The 14,163-nt window shown below is 32.3% G+C and overlaps 1 protein-coding gene across 1 annotated transcript; it reads left to right on the forward strand.

Annotated features, from left to right (window-relative positions):
* Positions 1-1,031: 1,031 nt before the first annotated feature.
* On the forward strand, positions 1,032-4,986 carry LOC120123409. The gene is made up of 2 exons (XM_039142306.1): positions 1,032-2,115; positions 4,824-4,986. The coding sequence occupies exons 1-2, from the start codon at positions 1,162-1,164 to the stop codon at positions 4,956-4,958; spliced, it is 1,089 nt and encodes a 362-aa protein (XP_038998237.1). The 5' UTR covers positions 1,032-1,161; the 3' UTR covers positions 4,959-4,986.
* The last annotated feature ends 9,177 nt before the right edge of the window (positions 4,987-14,163 follow it).

Below are 14,163 nucleotides of genomic sequence, written 5' to 3' on the forward strand. Positions count from 1 at the left end.
CTTTTGGGTGATTTCAGGTTCTGAAAACGGGGAAAGATTGATGTCACCTTGGTTCTCTGTAACATGTTTGGTGGTGTTATGGGAAGCTTCCACAAGGGACTTGGATCGAACTTGAGCCAATTTGCCTCTAGGGCTAAAAACACTACATTTTTGTGCGCCGATTTATTTACATGATTATACATTTTGTTTGTTACTTAAGAGCAGCTTATCATTTATTGCTAAATGAAATGCTTATTTGACATGTTTGATAAAATGAAGTAGTACCAAATCTAGTTTTCATTTGTCAAATTCCGACCAGAACCTTAACCTAAAATTTGGACCCAACAATTAAGATGCCAATCACTCCATGATTAAACATTCATAAAACTTTAAAAGAAAAACCAACCACTTTTTTTGCGAAAACTATGAAACAAACATATTCTTCATTTCCATGTTCTTAACAGGGGTGAAGGTGGAGGTGGAAATGGCCTTGGTTTTCTCATAATCATAAATTTGTATATAAATTTTTTAAATATTAAATTTTTAGTTAAATATGGTAATTTTTTATGAATCCTTGTTATTTTAGTTCAAGTTATATCATGTGTAAATTTATATATGTATGGATTCTTATTCTATTGAGTTGGGAGAATTTCTATTTTGATCATTATGGAATTAAAATTAAAAATAAATTATTTTGAACTTAAAATTATAGAATTTTTTCCGGGCTAAATGTTGTATTTGGGTTAAACTAGCAATTTATTAAGATTAATGGTTAATTCTTCTAGTTGACACCACTTGTCCTCTTTCACTTCTAGTTTGTCTTCTCTCAGCTTCCGAAAGAAAGATATCATTAATTGATCAGAAAAAAGTTCACCTGTTTTCACCCCCACCGTTACTTTGACGTGCCAAAATCCTAATGGTCGTCAATCTATAGAGTCAACCATCTCTGTATCGACCAAACAAATGATTATTTCAACGCTCTCAACTTGCATGGTCTTCCTCTGCTCAACACTCTCAGTGCCTTGCCTTATCCTCTTTGGTCTTTGGCTTTTTATACCTTTCTCACAAGTTATTATCTTCAGAATCCAAATTGAATTAGGGATTGGGGTTTGTTGGGTGCTCTCTGTTTTTGTTGTTTTGATCGCCCTAATCTAGAAAAGAAGTTCAATCAAGATCCCTGCCATGGAAGGAGAACTACTAGATTGGGAGGTGCTCCACAGCTCAGACTCTGAGTCGAATTCTATCATGGCGACCTCGCCCGAGTCGAGGAATCTTGAGAGCATTGAAGGTGATACTGAAGGGATGATAAGGTCTGATTACTTTTCTCTTGATAATCAGAGTATGTATGCAAAGGAGGGGGATGTGAGTGAAGAAGGCTCTATTGAGTCAGATAATCCGAGTTGGATTGATCCCAAGCCGGTGACTCAGTATAGGAGGAATAACTCGGGCGATTTTTGGTCCGATTCCGGCAGTGATCGGTCAGATGATCGTAAATTAACTGATTTGGTTGTGAAAAAAGACTTCGAGTTTGCTGAGAACGAGAAAGCCTCGGATTTGTTCCAAGGGATTGGAAAAGCGGAAGATAAGACTGACGAATTGGTTACATTTAAGCCTGATGCTACTAAATTTAGTGAATTCGATAGGACAAAGGAGTTAGGTTTCGGTGAGTTTGACGACATTCAAGATCAAGACAAGGATTTGGGCAAGTTCTGGCCTGATTCTGGTGGAGATGGTTTGATTTCAATGAAGTTTCAGGATATTGAGAAAGAGGCTGGCATAGAATTTAGTGACTTTATGGAAAAGGGAGCTGAGTTGGAGAATTCAGGTGAGCTCGATGATGGGGATAGCTCAACTTTCAATTCGGAAGTAGGAGACGATAATACAATTAGTAATGAAGGTGTAACTGTTGATGAAATGGAGTTGCATGCGAAATCGGTTAATGAGGGAGACAAGAAGAAGGTAGCATGGTGGAAAGTTCCTTTCGAGCTCTTGAGATACTGTGTTCTCAGGGTTAGTCCTGCTTGGTCCTTCTCTGTAGCGGCGGCTGTGATGGGTTTTGTTATATTAGGATTTAGATTGTATAAAATGAAGCGGAAGAGCAGTAGCATGCAGATAAAGGTTACCCTGGATGATAAGGTCAGTTGCTGCTTTTTGTGTTTCCTGTTATTGTTTTCAATATTTGGAAATTGGATAATGAATTGTCTCTTAGATTTATTCTGTAACCAGGCAATATAAGTTATTGGTTGTCCTTGTTATTTTAGGATTTAGATCCATTTCTGCCCTAGGGTTCATGTTGCAATTGAATTTCATTATCTTTTATACATAATCTTTATGGTCTTCTTCGTTTTTGTTTCATTATCCCTTTGAGCTTCACCATGACTAGTTGAGACCCGTTGCTTGCTTGATTTGGCAGTGTTTTTACCGGCATCCTTATTAATTTCTTTATTTAGAAATATTTGATTAGTGGGTGCTTTCCCGAGTGAACCACTGAACCATTTTATCTATTATTAGTTCCTTATCTAAGCGCTGAAATTCTCTTCTTTTTGCCTTGGTTCACTGAAAATATAGTTGCTTATCACTGTAATAAATTAAATACAATAAAATAAGGAAAGTAATGTCAATCTAAATAAAGTCCTACCAAAAAGAACTTCTAAATAGAGTCTTACCAAAAGCTTATTCCATTCTTTTTTAAGTCCTACCAAACAACTTCTACCAAGTTTCCACAACACATTTTCTTTTGTGGTGGGCAACTTTGTGTTTTGTATTCATCTCCTCCTCCTCTGTTCTGTTCCCTGTCACTAACACAACTTTTAACTAAATGCTGAACGGAAAACACGTATGTAATAGAAAAACCAATTCAATATTCAAACACCAAAGTCTCTCACCATTAAATTGGACTTAAGACTATTTAGCTGACAGCTGAATCATATCCATCATATTATCATGGAGATAGTACATGTTATTAATATCTAAGGTACGTTGGATTGTCAAGAATTTGTAGCAATCATATCCTCTCATCTCCTCCTCCTCTGTTCTGTTCCCTGTCACTAACACAACTTTTAACTAAATGCTGTACGGAAAACACGTGTGTAATAGAAAAACCAATTCAATATTCAAACACCAAAGTCTCTCACCATTAAATTGGACTTAAGACTATTTAGCTGACAGCTGAATCATATCCATCATATTATCATGGAGATAGTACATGTTATTAATATCTAAGGTACGTTGGATTGTCAAGTATTTGTAGCAATCACATCCTCTCAATGTTTGTGTGGATTCCAGTCTTGGATGCCAAATTTGGTCAACTAATAAATGCTAAGACCCTTTTATTGCAAGGTTAGGGAGTTCGGCTTTGCCTTTTGTCTAGTCTCTTTCATGTAAACAGAAGATAACCCTACATGGCTACATGCCAAACAAAGCCAACGAAAAATGTGATATGTCTCTCTACAGAAAAATGAGAGACCAAACAAAACCATTCCTGAAGTGTTGCAGAAATAAGTTAGGAGGCTTTAAATCTTGGTTGATCCATCCATTTCTATTTTTCAGAAACACCAATTTTTATGTCTTCTCTTCCTATGTCTTGCGGACATGGAGGTGGTTAGGATATAATGGAGGATATGATTTGAGGAATACTTATTTGCGATTTTAGATCCAAATATTTTGTTCATCATGGTTCAGAACTTGTTTACCCTTCTATGATTAAAATCTTATCCCGATTTCTTTTCAAGCATAGAGTTTTTTTATGAATTTGGGTTCTTGTTGTACTTCTATTGTGCCCCTTTTTGGTATCATTTGTTTTTAATTTTTGTTTGCTGAATTTGAGATAACAGTGAATCTAGTGATTCTTATAATACAAACAAAATAATAATGCAATTGGTTTTTATGTTGGAATACACGTGCACATGCACATGCACACAAGAGTAGAGATCTCATTAAATTAGTTTAGTATTGTGGATTGTGCATGTAGAGTTTTCATTAAATAGTTTAATATTTGTATTATTTACATAAGTTCATAAACTCTTTGTATGATTTATATTTGTTAAATATTTTAGGCAAAAGGGTAACTTTTACCCCTGTAGTAGACCTAAGTTATCACTTTCGCCCCTATTGTATTTTCACATCATTTAGCCCTCGAAGTTACTCAATTGCATCATTCTATATCCTACTCTAACTTAAAACCTTAAATTATAAGCCATAACCTATAACCCCTAACCCTAAATCTAAATCCTAACTCAGAGTTTATAATTTAGGGTTTTAAGTTAGGGGTAGGGTATATAATGATGCAATTAAACAACTTTGAGGGTTAAATTGATGTGAAAATACGATAGAGGCAAAAATGATAAATTGGGTCTACTACAGGGGCAAAGGTGACCCTTAAGTCAATATTTTGTATCATACTGATTATACTGATTTATAAAAGATTCATAACATAATATTGTGGATTGTGCACGTAGAGTTTTCCTTAAGTCAATATTTTATATCATACTGATCATACTGATTTATAAAAGATTCATATTATTGTGGATTGTGCACGTAGAGTTTTCATTAAATAGAAGTGCCTCAACTATTATCCCTTGTAAAAAACTAGAAAATATATATTGAAAACAACAAAATTCTCTATCGACATTGTAATAATGTCGGACCAGTTTGAAACTTAATATGCACCATGAGTACAGTTATATTGGCATATTCAATGGTCGGTTTGTTCAAATATTTATGTATAATAATTTTGAAAGTAGGTAAATTAATTTTAAGTTTTACACTAAACAAATGGACAAATGGATTGGTTGACTGATGGTACACATCTAACGTTTTGTTCTTTCCTTGAGTTGTACTTGCAGAAGGTTTCTCAGTTTATGACTCGTGCGGCTCGACTCAACGAGGCCTTTTCAGTTGTAAGACGTGTCCCAATTATCCGTTCTTCAATGCCCACTACCACTGGGGTGAATCCGTGGCCTGTGATGAGTTTGAGATGAAGGTGATACTGTAAAAAATATTGAAAGACCAAGGAGTGTCCACAAGCTAAGCCATAATATTATGTTTGGTTTGTTCTGTTGATGAAAGGAGGATTATTTTCAGTTTACTCTTTTCTTTATGTATGTATGTATGGGTTCTGAATTGATCAATATGTAAAACTTGGCTGTAATTTGTTTCAGTCCCCTTTATGTTGTAAAACCTTCACCAAGCCATAATATGTAAATCTTTCTATTTGTTAGTTGGGATTATTCGGGTATGGTCGGGGTTCTTATCACCGAGGTTCTGTCTGTTGCCACAAAAACTTGTACATAAATCTAGTCGATAATTTTCCGAGGAAGTAGAACTTCCGCACAATCCTTGCCCCCCAATAAGGAAAAGCTGCAGGAACTTGATTAGTGCATCATTCATTAAAGCTGCCCTTTGAAATTCTAATCCTGCCTCGTATGCATAAAAGCTCCCATCCAAACTTATGCTCTTTCTGTATACGTTCCATTAGAAATTCCGAATAATCTGATCAACCTTATCGGTAATGCAGTTAGGAGCCTTAAAGTAGGACACCATATATATATTGGTATCAAGGTTGAGAGTTGATCTAATAAATATATACCTTCCACTTGCAACAAGCATTTAAACTTGCACACTGTTTTAAGTTGCTAATATATTGGCCGGGAGATCATTTATATGATCATTTCGAAAGAAATAGATGTGTAAACACCAGTACTTTGGGAAAAAGCATAAAAAATCTAAATCAAGAAATTGAACCTGAATCACTCTCGTTCAATGGGCCAATGATTGGAGTTCTTTTGTATGATCATTTCGAAAGAAATGACAATTTTCCTTGGACAATATGTTGTTCATATGGCATATGAGCAGGAAAATTATTAGGGTGACATGAATAGTATATAGGAGGAGATGCCCAAATCACGTAGCATCTTTGGAAAGATGTTGCGAAAGATATATTATTTCTTCTAATTGATACGTTAATAAGATTGACTTTCACACTATTTGATTTAGGGGAAATGTCGTTTTTTCTGACGCCTTCCTGAGTGTCTTTCCTTGTCTATTATTTATTTCACTCTGTTTGGAAAAAATAATTTATATGAATATTTTTCCACTATATTATTCCATTAAAATTGCCGAAAGAAATAGATGTAAACCATAGTATATTGAAAAAAAGAATAAGAAAATCCAAATAAAACATTAAACCCCAAACAGATCTAAGCCCAAAAAAGTCAAGATAACAATAAAATCACGGATACAAGCCACATCGCTCAGCTCCATAAAGACCAAGTTAATTATAAATATAATAATAATGAAGAATTTTGAAATCAATATAATTCTAAAATTAAAAAATAAGCCTAAAAAGTAATTCAACCTTGGGTTCATGATTTAATTTTATTGATTTCAGAACTATCAAGAATTGAAAGAAAAAAAATTAAAAAAGGTTTCAATTGGAGTTTAATTTTGTTGATTTTCAAAACTAATAGAGGTTTAAATAATAATTGAACTAAAAGAAATTAGGGAAGCATAATTTCAAGTTTTTAATAATTTTAGAATTGAGAAAATTATTTAATACACAATTGAACATATTGTGTAAATTTTAGTTTACATAAATTTATCTATTTTAATATTATATATCATATTTAGGCTTTAGAATTTATAATTTAAGGTTTAATTAAGTTTTAAGATTTACTATTTATAATTTCAAATTTCAAGATTTAAATTTTATAATTTTGTAAACTTTAGTTTATATATTTAAAAAAACAATAGACATAAGGAAATTAAACCATAATAAATTAGATGGTCAAGATATTTTTCGTAAGGTTGAGGATGGTTAAATTATAGAATCTAGCTAATTCTGATTCGATTATATATGATTAATTTAAAAACTTAAATTCTTATTGGATCGAGTTTTATGAAGGATAGAGTTAGGTAAGTTTGGAATCAGATTTAGGGGAAAAAGTTTCTAATCCAACTCAATCCACGATAAGAGCAAACTTCTCTTTTATATATTTAGAGAAATTATTATAATACACATGTCTTTATAGATATTTTTTACAACCGCCTCTCTACTTTTATCAAATACTCCCTATGTCCCATTTAAATGGCTTCTAATTGATTTTTTTGGGTTATTTTTTCAATTTTGACTTATTATTGATAAAAATATAAAAAAAAATATTTTAAAATCTTTTAATCAAGTAGTTTTGAAATATATATTTAATAAAAAAAAATTTAAATATTCAAAATAATCATAGTCAAAGTTTAAAAATTTTAATGGGACGAAGGTAAATAAAAAAATGGTAAAATATATAAATGATCACTCAACTATAGGATTGGTTCAATATGACCATCATTTACAAAATTGAGTCAATATAACAGCTTAACTATTTAATTGGTTCTAATATAGTCACTTGCTATTAACATTTAAGGCAAGTACTTAAGTGATAGTTAAAAAATTGGTATAATTCATATTTGATTCTCAATACTTATACATTCAATCAATTTAGTCCTAATTTTAATTTTATTTAATAAAATTATAAAAATAAGTATAGAAAAATATTGAATTTAGTTTCAAAACGTAAAAATAATACATTTATTTTAAATTTTAAACATTGTATTAAATATGATTTATAATAAATATACAACTTATTAACCCTTTGCTCCTGTAGTAGACTCAATTTATCACTTTCGCCTCTATCGTATTTTCATATCAATTTGGCCCTCAAAGTTGTTTAATTGCATCATTCTATACCCTACACTTAATTTAAAACCCTAAGTTAGAGTTTAGGGTTATAATTTTTTTATTAAGCTAAGGTGATTGTAAAGTAATATCTGTTCTAAATACTTTCAACTATTTGACAATGAACATTCCTTTAACCACTGAGGTAAGTTGATTCGTAGGGTTTTAAGTTAGGAATAGAATATATAATGATGCAATTGAGCAACTTTGAGGGCTAAATTACAAGATAAATTGGGATAGGGGCAAAAGTGATAAATTGAATCTACTACAAGGGAAAAAGTTACCTTTTTCCTAAATATAATTATAAAAATATTATATTTTTAACTGATTTAGGTGCTCTTATATTTTATAATTGGTCTAGGTTTGAATCCTCATTTGAATGATTTTATTCCTTTATTTTTCTATCATTAACAATATTATAAGATAAATAGAGTTTGTTGCAATACTTAACCAAATGAAGCATTTAGCCTAGTGGTTTGAGTGATCTTCTTCGAGTTAAGTAACCTAAGTACAAACCCCCAAATACAAGTTATCTTTGATTGGATAAAAACTAAATTTTGATTAAATAAAATTAAAATTAGGATTAAATTAACTATCACGATTAAATAGTTAAGTGGTCATATTGACTCAAATCTAAAATTGGGTCTACTACAGTGTCTCTCTATATTTTTTAATTATCTTTTTATTTTTTTGAATAAAAAACTTTTTATTTGTTTCAAATTGACTTGGAACAAGTTTTAATTTTAAAATTTAGATTGTGTTTGAATCGAATAAAATTTTTTTAATTTTTTTACATTAAATAGATTCAGATGAAAACTTCAATCGAATTTGAAAAGACTAAAAATTCAACTTTATCTTACTTATCGACCGTTTCTCATGGTAGCCCCGACCTTGGAAATGTAGGTATAATAATGTACAAAATAATACGAATCAAGCTATCTCAGTGCTTAAATGAATAGTTGTTATGATTAGAAATTTTAGATTCGAGCATCAGAAATGTTGAAAACATTTTGATGTTTCGATATAACAAATTAAGTTTAATGAATTTTAAGATTTTACAAATGATTTTCTAAGTATATTCGATTTAATTACTCGAATATCAAATTATTACTCCAAGTCTTTCAAGATCAATTTCAAACCTTACTAAATGTGTAAAGTTGTGTTTTATACTTAATATATTTTTGAAACAATTTTCACAAAGTATTTTGAACCAAAATCAAGCCTAAAATCAATTTTTCAAAGGGATGCACATACCATGCATCGTTGCGCCAATGATTAAATTGAACATCGAATGCAATTAATGCACCGATGCACTCTCCATGCATCGATGCACTTGGGTTTTAATGAAAACATCGAATGCATTTTATGCATCGATGCACACACCATGCATCGATGCACACACCATGCATCGATGCACTTGGGCTTTTACAAAACATTGAATGCATTTTATGCATCGATGCATGCTTAGTGCACCGATGCACTAAGTGTTCCAACGGTCAAAATATTTGAATTTTACACTTGATGCACCGATACACCTTGTTATGCATCGATGCACTGACGCTCCCAACTGATTTAATTAATTGTTTTCACACTTAAACGACTCTATTGACTCCACTAATCATCCCCAACATTTAGAATCATTTGAAGGAGTATTTAAACAAGTTTAGAAGCCATTGATCAACAACAAAAAAGAAGAATCAATAGAGAAACAAGAGCGAAAACATCAAACATCAAGTTTGTGCAATTCAAGCCAATTTTCCTTTCAATATTCATTTTGCTTTCAAGAACACAATTTGTGCTTATTTGTAATCATCTCTTGAGTGTTCTTATCTTGTTCTAGAATTGTGCAAATATATTGCCTTGTGAGGTTTTCCTTGTAAGTTTGCAAATTTGACTATTTCTCTTTGGATAATAGTGTGCTCAAGAATTGGGGTATAATTCTTGAGGGAGTTGTAAGGTTACTCTTTGTCCTCAAAAGAAAGAACAAATTAGTGAATTTGTTGGAAAATCCTTAGTGTGGATAGCTAAGGTAGTGGACGTAGATTTTGGTTGAGAAAGTCGAACCGCTCTAAATCGATGTGCAACTTCTTTCAATTTTCTGCAAAAGCTTCCACCAAAATTTTAATTGCCAATTCACCCCCTCTTGGCCGATTCCATCAATCGATTAACTCAACAATTGGTATCAGAGCCTCACTCATTTGAAGGATTAATCGCCTCTTGAGTCGATTCGGGAAAAGTTACATCGATTATCAAGTCATCAATGGCCTCTACTTCAAATGTCGACTCCGGTCTCGATTCGATGCCCGCCAACAAGCCTTCTTTCTTCAATGGAGCTAACTATGTCTATTGGAAGAATAGGATGATGTATTTCATTCAAGAAAGTGACATGGGAGCATGAAATGTTGTAGAAGACGGATATATCAAGCCTTTCACTCATCCAAGATTGTAGAGTGAAGGAGAGACAAGAATGTTCCAGTTCAACTCCAAAGCCATCCATATCATATTTTGTGCTCTTGGACCAGATGAATATGGAAGAGTTTCATCTTTTACAACCGCCAAAGAAATATGGGATAAACTACAAGTCACTCATGAAGGCACCGACGAGGTAAAAGAATCAAAAATTAGTCTCCTAACACATAGCTATGAAAATTTCAGGATGAAACCAAATGAAGATATCAAAGCTATAACGGATAGATTCTCAACGATTTTCAATGGTCTCAAATCATATGGAGAGATCATTCCAAACGAAAAGCTTGTGAGGAAGTTAGTTTACTCACTTTCAAAATTGTGGCAATCCAAGAAGACGGCAATCATCGAGGCTAAGAACCTAAAGTCCTTAACTCTTGAAGAGCTAATCGATTCCCTCCTCACTCATGAAATGATGCTTGAAGATGAGGTGGACCTCGATAAGATTGACGAGACACCAAATGAGAAGGAGAATAAGAAAAATATTGGAGTTGCTATCAAATCCACAAAAGATGAGAGTGATTCGGATGAAGATGAAGAAGACGAGGAAATGGCATTGTTTGCCAAACAATTCAGAAAAATGATAAGACCTTACCGAGGAAGAAAATTCAAACGAAATGAAGGCCTCAAAAATGAACCAAAAGAGAAGGACCCTATCATTTGCTATGAATACAAAAAGCCAGGGCATGTCAAATATGATTACCCATAATTGAAGAGAAAGGGTCAATCAAAGAATAAGCACAAGGCTCATGTGGCTACATGAAGCGATGAAGAAGGTTCTGATGAAGAGGAACAAGAAGTAGCAAACTTGTGCTTGATGGCATTCAGGGAAGATTCTAAGGTAACCTCTAACTCATTTGAATTAGATGATTTATCTTATGATGAGTTATTAGAGGAATATAATGGGTTGGCTTCGGATGATGAGAAATTGTTTTTAAAATATAAAGATGATGTTTCAAAATTGAAAAATGAAAATAAGCTCATATCCAAGACCAACAATGATTTTGAAACTAAAATTAGTGATTTGCAAATCAAACTAGAAGAGTTTGAAAAGAAAAATTTAGATTTGCAAAATTTACTTTCAAAGGTCAATGATGATCATCAAAAGAAAATTGATGATCTTAAAACTTATTTTGATAAAGTTGGAACAAAACGTTTTGAAAAAAGGGAAAATTCAAAAAACAACTTTGTTAGAAAAAGTTTTAAAAACTACAATCATAGAGGTCCCCGAAGAACCTCTAATGGAAAAATCATTAGAAGTATATGGGTTCCTAAAGGACTCATTACTACTAAAGATAAGGATATCCTACACAAATGGATACCTAAAGGGACTAGGATTTTGGAAACTAATGAATATGGACCCAAAAGAATTTGGGTACCAAAAATAAAAAATTAATCTATGTTTGTAGGAAAATGAGCATTGCTACAAGGCACGGGAAACAAATTCAAACTCATGGTACCTTGATAGTGGATGCTCAAGACACATGACCGGAGACAAAAGCCAGTTCATTGAGCTCAACGCCAAAAATGGAGGAGAAGTAACTTTTGGTGATGATTCAAAAGGTCACATTGAAGGTATAGGTACTATATGTAATACCTCTTCCATACAAATTAAGAATGTTTTATATTTGAATGGATTAAAGCATAATCTATTGAGTATTATTCAATTGTGTCATAAGGGATTCAATGTCATGTTTGATATTAATGGTTGTAAAGTCATTGACATTGCATCTAATCAGATTATGCTTATTGGTCATAGAATATGAAACATATACATGGTGCATTTAGACTCTATTGATATGACTAATTTATGCCTAGTTGCTAAGGGTGAGCATGATAGTTGGTTATGGCATAGGAGACTAAGACATGCTAGTATGAGTGTTTTGCAACGGCTAATTCAAGGAGATTTAGTTCGAGGGTTGCCTAAACTAAAATTTGATAATGATAAAATCTGTGATGCTTGTGTTAAAGGAAAACAAAAGCGAGTTTCTTTTAAATCCATTAATGATGTATCAACTAGTAGAGTATTACAATTGATCCATATAGATATTTTTGGGTTAACTAGAACTACTAGCTTGGGTGGAAAACAATATGCATTTGTCTTGGTAGATGACTATTCTAGATATACTTGGGTTCTAATTTTAAGTACTAAAGATGAAGCATTAGAACATTTCATCACATTTTCAAAAATAATCCAAAATGAAAAAGGTTACTCTATAACTAGTGTTAGGAGTAATCATGGCACTGAATTTGAAAATCTTGGATTTACTGAGTTTTGTAATTCTAATGGTATTAGCCATAACGTTTCAGCACCTAGAACCCCTCAACAAAATGGAGTTGTTGAGAGGAAAAATCTAACTTTAGAATAAATGGCTAGAACCATGCTTTGCGAAAATAATTTGCCAAAATTATTTTGGGCGGAAGCCACAAATACCGCTTGTTATGTTGTAAATAGAGTAATGATTAGGCCGTTTTTAAAGAAAACTCCATATGAAATTTTTAAAAATAAAAAGCCTAACATTAACTATTTCCATCCTTTTGGATGTAAATGTTTTGTTCTAAACAACGGTAAAGAAAACCTTGGCAAATTTGATGCTAAAAGTGATGAAGGAATTTTTCTGGGTTATTCCTTAAATTCTAAAGCTTATCGAGTATTTAATAAAAGAACTTTAGTTGTATGAGAGTCTATACATGTTGTTTTCGATGATAATCCCCTTCCGATGGAGGATTCTTATGTGAATGATGATGTAGGCATTATAAATATAAATGACGTTGGACATGACGTTGGAGAACCATCATCAAAGGAAGAAACGAAAGATGAGGAAACTCAAGATCCTCTTGAGAATCCAACCATTGAAGAAAGAGAAGTATCTTACCCAAGGGAATACAACTATGTCAAGGATGGTGAGATTATAGGTGATCCATCTAAAGGGGTAACAACTCGATCTTCTCTTAGAAATATTTGTAATTATGTTGCATTTATCTCATGCCTAGAGCCTAAGAATATTAAAGAAACATTAAATTATGAACATTGGATTATGGTTATGCAAGAAGAGTTAAATCAATTTGAGAGAACTAAAGTATGAATATTAGTTGAAAGGCCTAGTAATAAATCTACTGTAGGTACTAGATGGGTATTTAGGAATAAGCTTGATGAAAGTGGTAATATAATGAGAAACAAGGCTAGACTTGTTTCTCAATGGTATACTCAAGAAGAGGGAATAGACTGATGAAACATACGCTCTCGTAGCTAGGATGGAAGCAATTAGAATGTTATTAGCATTTGCATGTTTTCATGAATTAAAATTATATCAAATGGATATTAAAAGTGCATTTTTAAATGGTTTTATAAAAGAAGAAGTGTATGTGGAACAACCTCCTGGTTTTGAAGATTTAAAATTTCCAAATCATGTTCTTAAATTGACAAAAGCACTTTATGGTTTAAAATAAGCCCCTAGAGCTTGGTATGAAATATTGTCAAATTTTTTAATTAAAAAAGGTTTTTCCAAAAAGAAGGTTGACACTACATTGTTTTTAAAGCATAAAGGTACAGATTTATTAGTAGTTCAAATTTATGTTGATTATATAATATTTGGTTCTACTAATGATGTTCTTTGCCAAGAATTTTCTAAGCTAATGCAAAGTGAATTCGAGATGAGTATGATGGGGGAGCTCTCATTTTTCTTGGGACTCCAAATCAAGCAAAGAAAATATGGCATCTTTATTAATCAAGCTAAGTACGTCAAAGATATGCTCAAGAAGTTTGGACTAGAAAATGGGAAACCTCATGACACTCCAATGACCTCATCAACAAAGCTTGACATAAATGAAGGAAGTAAATGTGTGGATGTTAAATTATATAGGTCAATGATTGGCTCTTTGCTTTATCTAACTGCAAGTAGATCGAACATTATGTTTAGTGTTTGCTTAAGTGCTAGATTTCAATCATGTCCTAAAGAATCACATTTACTAGCTGTTAAGAGAATCTTTAGATACCT

Source organism: Hibiscus syriacus, unplaced genomic scaffold (assembly GCF_006381635.1).
Source record: "Hibiscus syriacus cultivar Baekdansim isolate YM2019G1 unplaced genomic scaffold, ASM638163v2 tig00110393_pilon, whole genome shotgun sequence".
NCBI lineage: Eukaryota > Viridiplantae > Streptophyta > Magnoliopsida > Malvales > Malvaceae > Hibiscus > Hibiscus syriacus.